Source organism: Protobothrops mucrosquamatus, unplaced genomic scaffold (assembly GCF_001527695.2).
Source record: "Protobothrops mucrosquamatus isolate PMUCROS unplaced genomic scaffold, P.Mucros_1.0 scaffold43, whole genome shotgun sequence".
NCBI lineage: Eukaryota > Metazoa > Chordata > Lepidosauria > Squamata > Viperidae > Protobothrops > Protobothrops mucrosquamatus.
This window is the reverse complement of record NW_015386425.1, coordinates 2,492,039-2,512,284: the sequence shown is the minus strand read 5'-3', so window position 1 is coordinate 2,512,284 and position 20,246 is coordinate 2,492,039. Positions and strand designations below refer to the sequence as shown.

The 20,246-nt window shown below is 38.4% G+C and overlaps 1 protein-coding gene across 1 annotated transcript in view; it reads left to right on the top strand.

Moving 5' to 3' along the window:
• Nucleotides 1-290: 290 nt before the first annotated feature.
• The window catches only part of LOC107283588 (MARVEL domain-containing protein 3-like), a 22,090-nt gene continuing 2,134 nt past the window's right edge, over nucleotides 291-20,246 (top strand). The window contains exons 1-3 of the mRNA XM_015811521.1: nucleotides 291-310; nucleotides 3,256-3,483; nucleotides 5,806-5,969. Of these exons, the coding sequence (XP_015667007.1) occupies nucleotides 3,380-3,483; nucleotides 5,806-5,969 (268 nt within the window). The 5' untranslated portion in view covers nucleotides 291-310; nucleotides 3,256-3,379. The remainder of the gene's footprint in view (nucleotides 311-3,255; nucleotides 3,484-5,805; nucleotides 5,970-20,246) is intronic.

Genomic DNA, 20,246 nt, shown 5'->3' with positions numbered 1-20,246 from the left:
AGGTTGGGCAGGTCGCTCCTATTTGCTTTGAGCGTCTCAGATACTGCGGGCGCTGCAGACTGAAACTTGACCCTTCCCGAGATCGGAAGGTTGGCGGCGCTGGGCGACGGCGGGGCTATAGGTAGCCGTGCGAAGTTTCACCTAGCAGCGCCTTCTCTTTTGCGGCCGCACGAACCAGGAAACGCAGAGCTCCTCCGGCCTTCGTCCTCGGAAGAGACTCCCGGCTGGGAAGAGACAAGGAAGGCTGAAAAAGTTCCTGCGAGCTCCGGCGCGTTGCTGAACGAAGGGAGGCCCTTTAGCAGCTCTTGGGGTGAGTTGGGAAAAATAAGGTGGATCGGGAACACATACAACTTTGGATATTTGTGTGGTAAAGAAGGCTGGATTAATAATAATAATAATAACAAAATAATAATAATAATAATAATAATAATAGTAGTAGTAGTAGTAGTAGTAGTAGTAATAGTAGTAGTAGTAGTAAGTAGTAGTAGTAATAATAATAATAATAAATAATAATAATAATAATAATAATAATAATAATAATAATAATAATAATAATAATAATAATAATAATAATAATAATAAAGTTGGAAGGGACCTCAGAGGTCATCTAGTCCAACCTCCTGCTGAGGCAGGAAACCCTATACCATTTCGGACAAATGGTTGTCCAGTTTCTTCTTAAAAACTTCCAGTGTTGGAGCATTCACCGCTTCTGGAGGCAGGTTGTTCCACTGGTTAATTGTTCTAACTGTCAGGAAGTTTCTCCTTAGTTCTAGGTTGCTTCTCTCTTTGGTCCGGTCCTGGCTTTGAAGGTCTGGGATTTGTAAGCAGCCTATCTCACGTCCCAGAAACCTATCCCGCTTTGTTCTGCTGGAATACGATCCCTTTAAATCAGTACAGGTAGTCCTTGACTTATAACAGTTCGCTTAGTGACCGTTTGAAGTTGTAACGGCACTGAACAAAGTGAGTTATGACTGTTTTTCACGCTTACGACCGTTGCAGCATCCCCCATGGTTGTAATTTACATTACAACTGACTCACATTTATGACGGTGGCAGGGTCCCGGGGTTACGTAATCACCTTTTTACCGCCTTCTGACAAGCAAGGTCAATGGAGAAACCAGATTCCCTTAACAACCGTGTTACTAATTTAACAACTGCAGTGATTCACTCAACATAAATGTGGCAAGAAAAGTCATAAAATGGGACAAAACCCACTTAAGAAACCTCTCACTTAGCAAGGTAAATTTTGGGCTCAGTTGTAGTCGTAAGTTGAGAACTATCTGTATTCATCAACCTGGTGCCCTCCGAAACTGTTGAACTACTCGCCCTAGGCCAGTGATGGCGAATCTTTTAGAGACAGAGTGCCCAAACTGCAACCCAAAAACCACTTATGCATCGTCGGGTGCCGGGTAGGTGTGGCCCATTGGCTGGGTGTGGCCCATTGGGTGGGCGTGGCTGCCGTGGTAACGGCAGACTGGGTGGGACTAAAAAGTTCAATCAATTCCAACTTTGCAAGATCTTTTTTTTCCCGCGAGAAGTTGAAATTGACTGATTGATTGAACCTTTTTTTTTTTTACATGGCGGAGGCCTAAAGCAAAAAGGTTTTCTAAAACCCAGCTGAAGGCCTAGGACTGGGGCGACGGCGCGCGTGCCCACAGAGAGGGCTCTGAATGCTGCCTCTGGCACCCATGCCATAGGTTCGCCACCACTGCCCTAGGCAGTTTAATCAGTGGTGACTATGCTAGCTGGCAAACTAAGGGACTTCTAGCCCAACCAACATTTCTGCAAATCATCAGGTTGCAGAAGGCTGAGTTAAATCCCTGGCTGCCTGTTAGCCCTGCTCTCCATCTCAGACTCAAGACAGATTTTAGGAACAAAGCTTAAAAAAAATTCCTGGTTTTGCTCTCAGATCTTCAGTGCTGAATGAGGAGCACCATTTGGGGAACGTCAGGTGACTGTGGACCACCTGGCGGAAGGATAGGATGCAATTAAAATGGCTCACCGTAGGCTAGGGCAGAGGTCCCCAACCTTTTGGCCACCAGGGACCAGTTCTGTGGAGAAAGGTTTTTCCACGGACCGGTTTTGTGTGCTGCCTGCATCCCACGGATGGGGCTTTGGTTGTTTGTGCGGACCGGTTGCTAGCATGCCGTGGTCCAGTACCGCTCCACAGACCGGGGGCTGGGGACCCCTGGGCTAGGGCAAGCACATTCCCAGAATATACAGTCTCTCTCATCATAAGTCAGGTTTAGGCAGTGTACTGTAGTCCTTTCTGATTCCTGCATCTCAGATGGGAATTTGTGGTGTCACAGATACAGTTGGGCTAAAATGGTATCCTCTCTGACTATTGGCTGGGGCTGATGAGAGTTGAGAATTAAGTTATACATTCCCAAGAAGAGATACAGCAGACCTCGGTAAAATAATCAATTTTCCCATAAACTATGTAATTTTAAAACATTTTAATGATTTTTTTCCCACAAGGTTATAAGGATTACTCTACAAGTGATCCTTGACTTAAGAACTATTCATTCAGTGACTGTTTGAAGTTACAATTGCATTGAAAAAAGTTACTTGTGGCTGTTTTTCACGCTTACAACTACTGCAGTATTCCCATGGCCATGTGATCAAAATTCGGACACTTGGCAACTGGCTCATATTTATGGTGATTGCAGTGCCCTGAGGTCATGTGATCACCTTATGCCACCTTTTGACAAGCAAAGTCAATGAGGTAGTCAGATTCACTTAACAATCATGCTATTAACTTAACAATCATGCGATTCACTTAACAACTGTGTCAAGAAAGGTCATAAAATGAATCAAGAATCACTTAAAACTGTTTCACTTAGAAATTTTGGGCTCAATTGTGGTCATAAGTTGAGGACTACTTGTATTCCATAAATTTTGCTGATCTCTTAAAACAGCAACATTTTTAGGTTGCATTCCTTCGACTTTTTGCCATTTGTTGTATTCCTCTGATTTTTGAAATTTATAGCATTATAAATTGATCTAATCATTCAGTTTAGCAATTCCAATCATTTAGTTTAGCAACTCCTTGCTTCACTGTACATTTTGTTCCCCAACATGGTACTTTCTATATGTTTTGGCCTCATATTCTATAGTTATTGTCCAAGCTGACAAGTATATATTTTGGGGAGCTTTTATCCAAAATTTTGGGATGGCATTGAATTGGGAAAGGATGTTCTAATCTATACTATATAGCAAGTAATAAAACCTACTACTGTCACTTTCTTTTTAATAGATTACCTTTGTGCCTTATTTTGTGTTTCTAACCGAGTAACAAAATTGTTGACTGAATGTTAGCCATTCATCAAATTGAAGCAGAAGCAAGCTCCACTTGTAGGTAACTTAAGCCAAAATAGAAGATGCCCCATTCCGGGAAATTTCATCAAGACAGAGCCTACATTCCTAGGGAGAACCCCAATTATTTTGATAAAAGAAGCAGGCAACCAAATTCATCCGGTGGAAGGTAAGTTTACAAATTATCCTTTGAATAGAATAGAGTTTTAATGCTCTCTCTTTCACGCTCACTTCCACATTTCCTATCAAATTGCTGATAAGTGTTTTAATATTCTGTCAGGAAAAATAGGGAGAGAGCACATTGTTTTGGGTATGTGCAAAGTGTTTTCCCACACCAAAAAAGCCCTCGTTTAATGGGCCAAGTCGTACTTTTTTAAACTGAGTAGCCTTGCATGTAGGAGGCCAGGAGGAGAGTCTTGAAATCTCTGCCCCAACATCTCAGTTAAGCTTGAGTGGGAGTTTCCATTAGCCCCAGTGCCAGTGATTTTTCTCAGCTTAATTGTTATTCACAGCATATCCGATTTCAGGAAAAAATTGCAGTACACAAGGAAGGGGAGAGCATTCTCTTTCAAAGTTCTTCCCACAGGGCTGTAAACAATAGAAAAACACTTGCAAACATTAATAAAAGGTGGGTTTCCCCCCCCCTCCTAAACTTAATTGTCCAGCTTAGGGAGTGGGATATTTTGGTCTTTGCAAGATGTAAAAGAGTGGTAACTATCATGCTCCTTCCCCAATCTTCTTCTTCATGGAAATTAAGATCTGGGAGAAAAAATTATACATTGGTACTAATAGATACTTGAAGCTCCAGTGGGGGAAAAAAGCTTGGAAGTTAAGTGTGTCTTGGCAGCAGATGTATTTTACACACACACACACACACACACACACACACACAAACAGGCATGTGCACACACATACATCACAGTATCTTTGGTATCTTCTCCATGTTTTTGTGGAATTATCGTAAATCTGAAGCAAAATACTTTTTCTCTCAGTTCCAATAATGCCAAATTCCCCAACTCCTTCTTCATCTCTCTATTTATAATGTCTGTCTTAGTTTCTACTTGATTAGTAATTTGGTTTAAGTCTGCAGGCAGTTGCCCTATTGATTCTTCAGTTTTCTTCACTTCTTCTTCCAGATCCTTTTTTTTTAATTCCTGCAAATCCTTCTTCCGTTTCCTTTTTTAAAATTATTGCAGTCATTTCTGCCAAATTCTTCAACCATTTTCTGCAATAAATCTGGTGAAATGTCCTTATCTGTAAGTTGTTCTAGTAGAACCACTGCATCCTTTTCCCAATTTGGCAACTTTCTTTGTGGTTGCCATGGTGAAAAAGTGAAAGTATGTCAATTATAGTACTAGTTTAAAGTAAAAGATAGGCTTTTTTCTGTTTTGCTTATCTCTATTTTAACATTTCCGTCCCAATTAGTTTTCTGGAGTTAATCCTCTCACAGCTTAGCGTTCTTATTTTGTAAAATCAACCAATTGCTATTGTCCTTAAAATAAACCATCAACATTGCCATAAAGGTCCAGTCTGCTAGTCTAATTAATTTTACTGTTTTCTAAAGTAGTTTTGTCAGAAAAAAAATATTTCTTCTGTTTTTTAAAATCAGTCCCCTTTGTTCACTTGAAACTTTCTTAGATCACCATTTCGTTAAGCTTTTTGCTTTTAAATTGAAATCCTTTAAAATAGCTGATTTCTTTTCCTCTTCTTAATTTCAAAAAGAAGGCACTCACCAAGAGTCTTTGATCTTTAATGTCATTGAGACTATCTCTCTTAGTAATTAGATCATCAAGTGTTTAAGAAGTTTAGGCTTTGCTAGTCAAATATCCATGAAGGCTGCACAGCAATTAAGGACACCTTGTAAATCCCTTAGCGCCCAAACCTTGACCCACAATTGATCACGAGAAACTAAATGTCATGAGAAGCAGCTCTTCCAGAGCACAAATGGGGTACTCCTCAATTTGTCCTTCCTCCAAAGAAATTTCTGTCAGTCAGAACCATCTCTTTGTTGGCAATTCCACCACTCTGCTGTCTCTGCTTAAGAAGCCTCTTGCAGAGATATCTAATCAACCATCACATTTCACCCGTAAACCTGCCCTAGATTCAACTCTGACCTAGGACAAAAAGTTTGCTTGACTTCTTGTAGGGAACTTATTCCCCACAATGTGGGTAAGTTCATCCTCTAGTAAATATCCATTCTCTCCTCATGGAGCTCCCACATAAGTAGTCTTCCACCTTTTTGTCCTTCTGCAGGGAAAGAGAAGTTTATGACAGTAGCCCTCTGTCAAGATTTGATGGAATCATTGCCAAATTTGGAAAAAAAAACATTTATTTCCCAGTATAGTCAGGTAGTGGACTGGGAGGCATGCTGCCATCCTGTTGGTACAAGAATAAAAAAACTGTTGTTGAAGGGAGAGGAAATTGCTGATCATCCTACCACGCTGGTCTATCACAAAGACATCCGTTTTTGTTCCTTTCTTTCTGTCCATAGGTTGTCGCAAGGGACAACTGAACATTCAAGATCTTCCTCTGCTTTTGCAGACCTTGAGCAGAACCATCTTGGACCAAGGCACGGTTATGACAATCCCCCACCTCCCTACAATCCTTCCAAAAAAACATTTTCAGAGAAATGCTCAAACCTGTGCTCCCGAAGAGGTAAGCAAGCATTTTTCTGTTTCCATGTCATTATTAACTTATATTCAATGGGCTTATAAAGATAGTGCCTTCTGTTACAGCCAGCTTTTTATCTTGTGGTGAACAGAATAAGAGAGAAGGGGAATAGAGAGAACACTGAACTTTTTAAAGGCAGAGCAGGGAGCAGAAGGCAAGGTAATTTAAATCTGTATCTTGGAGTAAAACCTGTCTTATAAGAACTACCTGTAGTTCTCCTGTCTTAGCGAGAGCTAGTTGGCCATCTGTCAAAGATGCTGTGATGTCCACTTTGCATGGAGCAAGGAGATAGTTTAGGCTACCCTTAGGGGTCCCTCCAGAGGGTGCATTTAAGCTTCCTGAGTTCCTGGGAATTATACAAGCCATTATTCTTATAGAGAACTTGGGGTCATCTTAATGAGCCTTCTCGATATGTGACTTCAAAAACCTATCAGCCGTGACCACACTGACTGGGGAACCCGGGAAGTTTAATACGGTCATGGTTGATAATTCAATTACTAGGTTTTGAAGTCACATATTGAGAAGGCTCACTTGGATGATTTCAATACATATAAAATTGGCTTCAATCTATTAAAATATTGGCTCGTGTCATTCTCCCACATCTGGTTAATTAAAACTCTTGAGGGTCCTCTCCAACAGTGTCCTCAGTTATAGTCCCCTCTTTACTGCTTTGGGGTTTTTTTAATGCAATTTTCCTTGAGAGGGATGCCATTTTCTCTACCATTGCAGGGAATGAAATGTTTTAGATGGGCCTGTTTCATTGTCAGAAGTTAAGATGGGGGTGAATAGAAGTACAGTATTCTAAATTCCTACCAGAAAGAGTAGGGCTTGTATAGATAATGTGAGCATAGTCTGAATTAAACTGATTGTTACTTAATTTCAAGAAAAGTAATCAAAGCTATAGATTTAGGTAATATTGAATAGTATTGTAGCTTCATTATACTTTCTAGAAGAGCACATGATTAAATGTTGTTATATTTTTTTTACAATGGGGGAGGAAACCTGAGATCTTTTAAATCAGGGTTCCCCAAAATGGTCGATATAGAATCCAAGGGTTGATGGAACTATCTAATTATTGTTGTTGTCGTTTTATTTAATGTACTATTAGCTAAAGTAATATTTATTAAATTATTTTCATATAAATATTTTTGGGGGTGTCAATGCACATTCTGAAACTTCATGAAGAGTCAATGAGCTGAAGAGTCTGGGGACCCCCGTTCTAAGTGTTGCTGAAGTAAAGCTGTCAATAATCCAATGACTGTTGTGAGTTGTAGTTCCACAACACCGAGAGCATAAAAGTTCCTCAGATCTCACTGTTCAGCTTTATGAAAAAATGGAGCATTGGGGACCTGGTATTATATGTTTTAATCTCTAATGTTCAGTTATATGGCAGTAACTATCCTAATGGTACAGTCCAGTTGCAGATTAATAAATATATACTACTTCATAAAGAATTATATGATCCCTCCAAAGACAATTGACCATTTTTCAAACTTCTTCCATGATATATTCAGAAGTTGAAATGGGCCTGGGAATTTCATTAAATGGTCTTGCACATCCCCTGTGTTTTTTTTCAATACCATTTTGAACCATTATTTGATCTCTCTCTATATACATATATTATATTTTAAGTGATCTTTTAAACCATATTTAAACAAAAATAACCACATCTAATGGTCTAATTTTGTTTACTTAGTGAATGTGTTCTTGACAGAATGAGTACAAACCTCAGAGTGTACTATAAGAGGAGCTAAGAATATTTTCAGTGATTAAATAAAATCACAAGAAAAGAAAAACCTTTCAAAGTATTATGTATGCTGCATATCTATATCAGATTCCCTAAAATAAAGCACTATTAAACAAAATGAGACCAACTTCTTACTAGTCACATGTATGATTGCATATTAATTTTCTTTTTCAAGGACAATAAAATTATTTTCTGCAATTCAAGTTTAAAAAGGGCTTCCAATGTTTTATTTTAGCTCTTCCATATAGCTGAGGGCCAAACTAGAAACAAGAACAATATTTTTTTCTCTCTGTCTCTCTTTTTCCCTTTGGTTAAAATAATTGCAAAGTGGAAAGATGGGGGCGGAGATAGATTTGAAATAGATTCTAGATCTAGAAGCTTAAATGTAAATGCATTTTTTTGCAGAAAAGATTTTTTAAAATGCAAATAGCATAAGGATATTGATCTTACCTGTAGAAGTAATGGGATTAGAGCAGGAAATGTTGCACCGCTCCCTTGTGGTCACATGACTGCATTTTGGGTGCTTGGCAACTGGCTCATGTTTACAACTGGTTGACACATCCTAAGTCAGGTGACCACAATTTACTACTTTTTTCTAGTTTCCGGCAAAAAAAAGCCCATTGAGAACAAAAAGAGTATAATTTAAGACCATACGATTTGCTTAATGACTGCAAAATTTGGACTTATGACCATGTGAGTCATTTAACAATTACTGTAAAAACAGTTGTAAAATTGAAGCTAGTCATTTAGGGGCCTCAGTTTATAACCATCTTGACTTACAATAGAAATTCCGGTCCCAATGTAAGTCAAGGTATACCTGTCATGTAAATATTAGATAAACAGTATGTATGTATTCATTTTTAATACACTTATATAACCATTATATATAACAGTGATGGCGAACCTTTTAGAGACCGAGTAGCCAAACTGCAACCCAAAACCCACTTATGCATCGTCGAGTGCTGGGTGGGCATGGCCCATTGGGTGGGTGTGGCTGCAGTGGTAACAGCAGTTCAATCAATCAATTCCAACTTTGCAAGAACTTTTTTTTCCCCGCAAGAAGTTGAAATTGACTAATTGATTGAACCTTTTTTTTTTTTTTGCACATGGTGGCGGAGGCCTAAAGCGAAAAGGTTTTATAAAACCAAGCTGAAGGCCTAGAACTGGGGCGACGGCACGTGTGCCCACAGAGAGGGCTCTGAGTGCCGCCTCTGGCACCCGTGCCATAGGTTCGCCACCACTGATATATAATGTATATAACTTTTTTTTAAGATACCATATTTTGTACAGTCCTGTATTTCATTATTAAAGTCTTGTCTATAGGCACTCCACTTATAAGTAGCGAGCATAATCAGGTCTTCAATTCATTGACTGAATGAGGCCATACATTTAATTTTCCAATGCTCCAATATCAGTCTTCCTCAAAACATATATTTTTACAGTGTCCTACACTTAATAAATTTTTGGAGGAAATTGGAGACTATATAAATGTAGTTGTGCAACGAAAGCTAAAATTTTCAGACGGTAATATTCCTTGGATTACATATTACGACATGGAACTTGATAACTGGACAACTATAGACTCTATAAATTCTATAAATAGATTCTCCATTCCCTTACTATGATTAAAAGATTGATACTACTTTTTCAATTGAATTAGGCTTCTGTTACAGTTATACCTTTAGTAATTTTAGAGAAACTGAGATGGTATTCTTAGTGGTCCCTTCTTCAGATAGCTCCATCTAAATATCTACTTTGCAACCGCTGCTCCTAAATTATTCACTCCCCTTTTTTAGTTTTTCAATAAGCAAGCTGGGGGGACTTCACATTTTCCTTAAACAGTGATTAAGGTTGCCATTTATTAATGGGTAAGGCTAACTGATGGTGGGCTTAATATGCATATACTCACTTGTCTTCTTGTGACATACTTTAGTTAGGTTGCAAGGAATTTGATTTTGCACACCTGGAGCCTTGGGCCTTTACTTTTGACTTAAGATTTGTGGGTCCTGTTAATGCTATATTTGACTGAATATCTTGATGAACTGTAGTTTAGCAATTGCCTAAATTGAATTCTTATACAAGTATAATGGCTGTGCTTCATTTCCAGTCTTCACTTCTTTTCTTAACAAGGTCATTTGCAAATTAGCAAGTGAGTAAATTGAATTTCATCAGCAAATAACATTAGAAAACAGCTATAAATGGGTTTTTTTCCTCCACTGGAATACACTAATTTGTAATAAACTAGCCTGCGTAATCATGTGTGCATGTGCGTATGTGTGTGTTTTATACTTGGAATAATGTAAATTATTTTGAAAGTGTTTCTGTTAATTGATGCTGTGGTAATTTAGAACTGAAACCAGCTAACCTATTTATTGGCTTTTTCCTGCAATGCATAATTATTTTTCTAGCTGCAACTGGCTTTATCGTGGATTTTTACTTTTCATAAAGGAAATCTTCTCGTGATCTGAAAGAATACATTTCCTTTTCATTATAAAATAAAAATATGTATATAGTATGTATATCTGGGGAGCGGTTATAATCAGAGTGTATATAAGATAGTGTGGAATATCTACCGAACAAACAGTGATAATTTAAATACTGTTTTCCTTTGATTAGTATAAAGTCTTTATACAAAACTATACACACCCATACAATTTACTTTGTTCTATCTGGTGGTCAAATATTAAATTGCAAGCATTTGTTCCTGCTGGGTGAACTGACAGAAGTTGTAATCTAAGCAATTGCAAGAAGGGAGGTTCGAGGGAAGGTGATCTGAACTCGAATCTGTGCCTTGATCTATCTCTGATCTGTTTTCTTTTTCTTTTTATATAAGTTTTTATTAATTTTTTAATACAATTCAACAGTGCTTATTCAACAAACGTGTTGTCTGAGTTTATCATTCACTAATACAAATTAAATTACTAATACCTAGTTTGTTTCTCCAACCATTGATAAAATAAGTCCCGAGTTTGAAAATATTCTGTTTCTTCTTTTTCTTTCAATCTCATTATCTCTGATCTATTTTCTTCTTGAACAAATTAAATACATTTTAACAGGATCTTCTCCACTGTGAAGCTTTATACATGCTGTTTTGGTACCCTCTTTCACATACACCGATCAAAAATAGAAATGCTAGTCCAAACCAGTATCAAGCATTTTATATGTTTAATTCTTTTCCTGCAGAATTTGAATTGAATTCTAGTTAAGCCAGCTGTGTATAACCTTCAGCTCCATTCTAATTATTTCACATTTGAAGCTTTTCCCTCTTAAGCCTTTTACCTCCACCACCTCCTCCTCTTCCAGTTTCTTTATCTAACAAGATTGCTTTTAGCTTACACTGAGACTAGGCTTTGTACATGAACCATCTCTGGGAATTGGTGCTATCAATATTTGTTGCCAGGAAAATAGTGGAGAGCTAGTTGGCCTCGGATTCCCACCGACAGGCTTTGTAGCAGCTACCGTAGCTGACTTGAATTGCCTTTTGAAAAGAATAATCAGAGGGCCTTTAAGTCTTGAGCAGATGCCAAACTTCTCAGATTCCAGGCCGGAAAGTGCTACTGTTTGTACCAGCCTTCCCCAACCTGTGCCCTCAGGATTGTGTTGACTGCACTTGCAGCATTTCTGGTTGTGCTGGCTGTCAATCATAGGAGTTGTAGCCCAGTATTTTAGAGAGTGAGGGAAGCTAATTTACAGAGTACAGGTAGTCCTCGATTTACAACAGTTCATTTAGTGATTGTCCGAATTCACAGTGGCACTTTAAAAAGTGAATTATGACTGTTTTTCACACTTACGACCGTTGCAGCATCCCCAGGGTCACGTGGTCAAAATTCAGATGCTTGGCAACTGACTCATTTATGACGGTTGCGGTGTCTCAGGGTCATGTGTGATCTCAGTGGGGAAGCAGAGTCACTTAACAGCAATTTAACATTTTGCAGTGATTCACTTAACAACTGGAGCAAGAAAGGTTGTAAAATGGGGCAAAACTCACTTAACAAATGTCTCACTTAGCAACAAAAAATTGGGCTCATTTATGGTCGTACGTTGAGGACTACCTGTACTACAAAGTTTCCGGGTAAGATTTCTTTTTAAAAATGCCACCGTAACTAGTTGGGCTTACTGTCATGTGTCTGAGTAATGAAGAAAAATAAAAAGGGGGAAAAAATAAAACCACATCCGAATGACCAAAGCCCAAGTTGATTGGAAGATGTGANTTGGAAGATGTGATTTACTTCCGGTTTCTTTCTCCGGCTATCCCTATGCTCCTCCCTCTTTTACAGTTGCTGGTTTAACTATATATATACCAGACAGTTCTGCACATTGTCAAAGCAAGAATATACAGTATTTGCAGCGTTGACACTTACGTTGACATTAGTAGGTTATCTGCTGGTGATCATGTTCATGTTCCCATACATGTCCTGGACATATAAACTAGTAATAAGTTGCACAACAGTAGCCACCTGGCTTATTTGGCAGAGGATAATCTTATCTTAAAAGCGTCTCTTTAAAAGATTCTCTAGTATACGTTGGGTCTAAGTATAATCAGAAGAAAGGAAAGCAAAGATTGCTTTCTTGAAAAGATTGCTGGACCACAATCTGAGCAGGGGTAAGGATCATTTTATCATAGACTTCACTCTGGTGAGATATATCCATTCAAACTGTAATACTTATGTTTAAGTTTGCATCCAAAATTTCTATTGATAAGTGAGACGTTTGTTAAGTGAGTTTTGCCCCATTTTTTGCCTCAGTTTTTAAGTGAATCACTGCAGTTGATAAGCTAGTCACCTGGTTGTTAAGTAAATCTGGCTTCCCCATTGCCTTGTCAGGAGGTCGCAAAAGGTGATCACATGACCCCGGGACACAGCAATGGTCATCAATATGAGCCGGTTGCCAAGCGTCCGAATTTTGATCACACGATCATGGGGACGCTGCAAAACAGCTTGAAAGTGGATTGCTGCTAATTCTTCTTACGAACGGGCTAAATTAAATACCTCTCATCGTTCTCCATCCTACACTTGATGTTATCTTTATTCTCTTTCTCCCCTGTAGCCATGCTTTCCCCAACCTGCTCCCCTCCAGCCACCAGAGCCAACACACCTTGAGGCAGCTAAATGGGAAAATAATGGCACTCATCGTTCTTCAATATATGCAGATTGAAGGCGACTATAGTAATCTTTCTGATCTTCTAGTTTTGGTTCCATCAAGTCTATCTGGTACTTTGTTAGCAAGATTAGTTCCCTGATGACTTTGGTCAGTGGCCTTCCTTCCAAAACCACCCCCTACATTACTCTCTGCCTTCTCCTGCTGCCTAGCCCAACCTGGGTTATCTTGGTGCCAGGTTTTTATTGTTTTTAATGTGCTTAGTATTATAGTTGTATTATGGATTTTATGTTCTTTTTTTTTAACGTCTGATTGGGAACCACCCAGAGTTGGTTATAAGGTGGTCAACTATAGAAATATTTCAAACAAGCAAACAACTCCTTTCATTTGCCAATTGGCCAGACCAGAAGAACTCATCAAATTCAGCCTCACCTCCCCACAGCCACTCCCAGTCAGATAGCTTTCTAGAACTGTTAGCTAATTCAACCCCTGTTTCCTTGCATTTGCTACCAAAGAGATGGCTGGCCAAATATATCAGCTTCCCACATTCACCACCAGTCAGGAGGCTACAGCCAGCCTCCTCCTGAGCCCCATTTCCTGGTGTTCACTAATAGACATTTAGCCAAATCAGACCTGCTTGTCAAGTCAGCTCCATCCTCTTTCACAACACGATCCCTTTGTTGGCTATTTCTGCCTCCTTGTTTTAATCAATAGTCAGCTGGCTACTCCACAGTCTGTTCCTGCCTTGGCCCCTGTGAAAATGGGCCAGTGGCTAAAAAATTATTTTTTGTAAAGTGTACAAGTAGAAATAGCAACAAGAATATGAAAATTCAGAAAACAGTACAGTAGTAAACGGGCATACAGGTCTTAAGTGCAATTAATATGGACCCCAAAATAAAAGTGTGACTAGAAAAAAAATCCAACAATCGATATGTTAAATTAATAGGCAATGATGAGATTTTGTTAGTGGGAGATAACCACCCTCACCTGTCCTTTTCTACAGAAATGAGATATTTCTATTGAACAATATTTTGGGAGCAGTACATTTGTGCTAAGGGGTTGTTATAATATGTTATAATGGATGTTATGGCATCTCCAGTGATTAAAAATACTTAGTTTTGAAATTTGTATTTTCATGCAAAAGTTAATCCGAAAAGGCCTTTAAAGGTGGGTGAAATAGACACTATGCATAAATGCAGCTACAGACAGTCCTTGAATTACACACATTCGTGTTATGACAGTTCAAAGTTACAACAGCACTGAAAAAAGGGACATATAACCATTTTTTCATATTGTTGCAATATCCCCATGGTCACGTGATCAAAATTCAAATACTTAGCAACTGGTTCATATTTATGACAGCTGCACTATCCTGGGGTCATGTGATCAACTTTTGTGACTTTCTGACAAGCAAAGTCAATGGGGAAGCCAGATTCAACTTAACAAGCAGGTTACTCATTTGACAAACTGCGATGAGTCACTTAACAACTGTGTCAAGAAAGATTGTAAAATGGGGGCCAAACTTAATTAACAACTGTCTCGCTTAGCAACAGAAATTTTGGATTCAGTTGTGGTTGCAAGCACAACACAAGACTACCTCTATAGTAATCGTATTAAAATGGATGAATCCCCATTTCTTAAAACGGAGCTGGTGTTTTTGTTTAACTGGGTCTCACATTTTCTGAAAATTTTAATAGTCCACGGTTGCAGAAAGTTTGAGAGACACTGCCTTAAAGGTTTCTTTTTAAATTCTCAACATGCCTATCTCCAACGAGCAGTTCAACACACACGAATCATTGATGAACCTCTTTGAACTAGGGATGCATTTTGGCGCTAATAAAAATCACTGTGGGGATAAATATTGCCACTATTGTCAATGTTGAGTCCTTATTTGAACTTTCTTAGCCCTGGAATTTTTAGCACAGCTGAAGTCTTTTGATAGGGTTCGTTAGGGAAGCTGGCATCAGATCTTGTAGTTTTCAACATTTTAACTTGCTTGGAGGGATTGTATGAAAGAGTACAGCTTACATAGGGAGTGGATCCAGATTCATCTTGTTTAATGTAATTCCCAGTAAAATAAATCATTTAGGAAAACTTGGTGATTTCTTGGCTTCCAGTGAGCGAAAAAAAAAGTAGGATTTCAGTTCTATTTAGTTGTAGTTGTAACTGCATGTCTCTCCATACACAAGGAGAGAGACAGACAAGTTCTCCATTACTCAGCTGCTGAGAGTTGCTTTGGATAGTGAGATGGGTGGCAAAGAAATTTAATAAATAAATACATTCAGACAGCAGGGGTTGCTGATGATTGTTAAGTATTGTGCTACCCATTTAAGGAATCAGGTCTTTTGAAAGAATGTTTACCCAAGGAGAAAGTAAGCAAGAGGATGGCTCCTGAGCTGGATAGTAGATAAAAAACTCTTCATCTGCAGCACAATATTATTATGTTGTCTAGCTATTATTTGTGTCCCATAGCTGCCAAAAGTTGCAATTTTTTTTGCAATCAGGAACTAAGATTTAAAAAAAAAAATTTTTTGGGTGTGGAGGTATAATAGAGACTAGAATTTTTTATTGGCCAAGTGTGATTGGACACACAAGGAATTTGTCTCTGGTGCATAAGCTCTTAAGTGTACACACATACAACAACGAAGTGATAGGTCATAGATCATAAATCATAGTTATAATCGTTAATCATAAGATGCAAATAGCAAGTGATAAGTCATAAGATACCAATAGGAGAAGATAGCAGGAAAGATGAGAAGATGAGGAAAGATCATTTGGATAAGAGTTAATTTTCCGAGACGGAGTCAATCTGGGATGACTTTCTAAGAAACCGAGCAATTTCTGTATCTCTGTACCTCTGATCACAATGTCTATATGTGATTCTGTTTACCTCTTGGAACATTTGATTCTGAGTCTTTGTGTAAGCCACCCAGAGTTACCCTGAGGTCAGATAGGCGGCCGATAAATATACATACATAAATACATGTTTGTATGTGTATGCAAATGAGATTATTTGCATACACTACCTGACCTTGTTTTTTTGTAATTGTTCCTGTTTTGTGATCAGTTGCAACTTACTGAGCTGTAAAAGTTTGCAGAGGTTATCAGGCAAAGTAGAGGAGTTCCACAAAGATTTGAAAACTGGGATTTAAGACTATTATATCCTCCCTGCACTTTGCCTGTTCTACTGATCTTCTCCAAAAGCTGAACATATTCCTTTGCTCTTGCAAACATATGAGATCATAACAAAATAGCACTTTATAGACAGTGGCAACCTGTGTCTCTATTGTTATGCTTTATTCTGATTCAATTAAATAGATTTGGAAATGTACAATAAAATACAGATAGTGCTCAACCTACAACAGGTTTTTTGTGACTGTTTGAAGTTACAAGGGAACTGGAAAAAGGGACTTATGACTAGTTTTCACACTTACCACCACTGTGGCAACCCCATGAGCATGTGATCAAAATTCAGACGCTCGGCAATTGACTCCTATTTATGACAGTTGCGGTATCCCAGGATCACATGATCACCTTTTGCTATCTTCTGACAAGCAAAGTCAACGGGGAAGCCAGACTTACGTAACAACAGTTTGGCTCATTTAACAGCTACAGCGATTCACTTAGCAACTGTGGCAAGAAAGGTCGTAAAATGGGGGCAAACTCACTTAACAAGTGTTTCGCTTAGCAACAGAAATTTTAGGCTCAGTTGTGGTCATAAGTCAAGGACTACCTGTACTGAAGATGTGAGGGAAGGGAGAAACAATACAAGTATAGTATAAAATAAATAAATAAATAAATAAATAAAGTGTCTTGGAATGGAACGTAATTTTTTAAAAAAACAACAACATTACTTTAAACAAAAAAAATCCATCCAGCTGTTGAAGTTGAAAAGCTTTCGAAGAGTAGCCATTCTAGAAGAGTGTTGGGGGAAAAAAGAAGCAAATTACCGTTTAACCTTTGCGTAGCAGCAATTAATCAAATCTAAGACTAGTTTAGCAAGCTTTCTTTGCTAAAAGGAAATCATTCAGAAATCAAACGCTTAGTTTTGATTGAGGTGTGACGTGAAGAATAGTTGGCAGGACATTTCATTTAGCTTAATCTGCCCAGTTACTTAACTCTTAAAGCATGACTCCATGTAGTGTTATAGGAAAGACCTCAGCTATACTTACATTAAACTAAGTTTGCATAGAGATTCCAGAGTGTAATCTCTGTGGCTATTACAGCCTTCAATTTATACCTAGTTTTAAGCATGACTGGGTAATAAATTTGAATAGTTGGCAGGACATTTCATTTAGCTTAATCTGCCCAGTTACTTAACTCTTAAAGCATGACTCCATGTAGTGTTATAGGAAAGACCTCGGCTATACTTACATTAAACTAAGTTTGCATAGAGGTTCCAGAGTGTAATCTCTGTGGCTATTATAGCCTTCAATTTATACCTAGTTTTAAGCATGACTGGGTAATAAATTTGCAGTATGATTATTCAGGTTTATTCTTCTCATTTTTTTTCACCCTGAAGGCTTGCTCATTTTGCTTAGATTCACCTAACTTCTTGAAATTGCGTAAACTAAAAATTAGTCATTTTTTTTTCAGTTTTGAGATGATTAGTTAAGAACTTTTGCTCATGCCCTCTTTATTCTTGTTGCTGTTGTTTTATTCAAGAATCTTACAATGTGTTTTGGGCTTCAGACCTCACTCAGTCTTTCAGTTGTGAGTGAGGAGTGGCATTTTAAAAAGTGAGAGGGGCCAAGATTAAAAAAAAAACAGAATGAGATTAAATTTAAATTATGTTAATATATCCATTCTCTGTATGCTTAATAAATCCCCTTTCTATCACTTCAACAATTCAAATTTAGCATTGATTTTTACAGATGCTTCGAGACCGCAGGAATGTAATTTTTATACCCCTGCATTAGCGGATTTATGATATTTACAATATTGTAGCTATCCCTGCTGCATCTACCTAACTGAAAAAGATGGCAAACATCCCATAGAATTTAGGCCTGCTAATTCATCTACTAACAGAACTGTGTAATGGATAAGTTGTATTCTATGTCATTGTAGGAGCTGAATGTGATGTGGCTACAGTATGGAAAACAGGGTGCTGTCGCACTGTGATATTGAAATGCGTGCACTTTGATCATAATGTATGCAATTAAACCCCCAACAAACAATGGGTAATACAAATTTCTAATTACTGAGAAGTGAAGATTTCCTGCACATATGAATATAAGGGAGTTTCAAATTATTCATACTGGTGAGGGTGAAGAAAAAAATCTCTTCCTCCTCTCTGTTTGCTTTTTTTTTGCAAGCAAAGACAGGAGTGGAGAGGAAGAGAAAGTACGGTTTAAGTTAGTTCTAGGGCTTGTGTAAGTCTTCCCAGGAAGCACTGTGTCGAGGTAGTCGACTTGCAACAGTTCATTTAGTGACCCTTCAAAGTTACAACGGCACTGAAAAAAGTTGATTTATGACCATTTTTTTACACTTACGACCATTGCAGTGTCCCCATAGTCACGTGATCAAAATTCAGATCCTTGGCAACTGACTCATATTTATAATGCCGGGGTCATGTGATCCCCCTTTTGTGACCTTCTGAGAAGCAAAGTCAATGGGGGAAGCCAGATTTCACTTAGTAACTTTGTTACTAACTCAACAACTGCAGTGATTCACTTACCAACTGAAGGTCAAGAAAGGTCATAAAGTGGGGCAAAACTCACTTAACAAATGTTTCACTTAGCAACAAAAATTTTGGGCTCAATTGTGGTCGTAAGTCAAGGACTACCTGTATTGAATCACAGCTCTTCCCAAAATATATCTTCTCTGGCACCCGTCTGCACACTTCTTACCCCTGTTCATGGTGCTAGAATGTTTTATATCAGTCATAGTTTACTTTGGAAGCTCTTCTTACTCTGATTAGGATGGAGAAACCTTCTGACATCAATTTTCCTCCTCTAAGGTCAGAGGTAAGTGTGTAAATTGCCTGGGTTTTGTTCTCATTGTCCCATAGAGATTCACTGTAAGGTTCAATAGAGTTGACTCGCTTCTCTTCCTTATAGTCAGGAATGTCAGTCTGACATATTCTTCTGTACCAGCAGTGGATATCCTGTAGCTCATGAGCCAAATGGCACCTCCAAAACCAATAAGTAGCCAAATGATCAATTTTGGGAGTCCATGATTGGGAAACTAATTTCAACAGAATGTCTTCAGGCCATTTGGGAAATTATTTGCAGATTTCCTACTCCTCGACTCTAATGATACTGGAAAGGCTGCAAATTACAAACAAATCAATGTCTTCTCCATTCTTCTTGGTAATTATTCTTTGGGTGATGTCATTTGGCAGGGGCACTAAAGACCCCACAGTGATATCACTGGTTGCCTTCCAGATGCTTAGGATAGCAAGTATGGCTGCCTTGTTCCATGTGCATGTTGAGGACACAAGAAATCAGAAGTCAGTCTTATGGGTGATCCCAACAAACCATTGCCTGATTTTGGGTTATGTCCTAAGATTTCCCCAAATTGTTTTTATGTTGTGAGCTTCAAAGCAGAAAAAATGCATTTTAATTGCCTTCTGTTTGTTCTTTGATTGCTACTGAGCCAAATTCAAAGGGCTGATATACATATTTTCATGTCCTAATGCAGCTTCTCCGAAGCTTGTGCCTTCTAGATAGGTTGGATGGCAATCTCCATCATGCCGATCCAGCAGCATAAGACTAGCAAGAGGATCATGCTAGCCAGTGGATGGAAAGATTTATAGGCCAATGCATTTGAAAGGCACCACGGTATGAGTAGCCTTAATGCATTGGGACTTACTTAAATGTTTAAAACTGTGTATTTAACAAGACCCTCTCTAGCTAATTAGGGCGAGGCAATCTTCTTCAGTTGCAATTCATTTAACATTTCTCCCTTTACAATACCACTCTAAAATAAATTATAAAGGACTTTTTCTTAGTGAGTTGGCAATCTCACCAAGTTTTGTGTTGCTTTTTCATTAGTTTATGATTCAGTTGTGATCTATTTCACCCTTTGCAGTACATTTTCTGTCTTACACAGTGGTGTTTCCTCCTCCTTTTATGTGTTTGTATGTTCCATATAAAGCTTTAAATTTTTTTGAAACTTTGGGAAAGCAAACATGTTATATTGAACCACTTGACAGTGAAATTATGTTCTGAGAGAGTGGAGCCATCACATAACCAATGAAGCCGTACTCAGCGTGTGGTCCTCAATGGAACCCCATCTACATGGAGGGAAGTGTGTAGTGGGCCCAGGGCTCTGTTCTGGGCCCAGTGCTCTTCAACATCTTCATCAACGATTTGGACGAGGGGTTAGATGGGGAAATCATCAAATTTGCAGATGACACCAAGCTGGCAGGAATAGCCAACACTCCAGAAGACAGGCTTAGGATACAGGAGGATCTT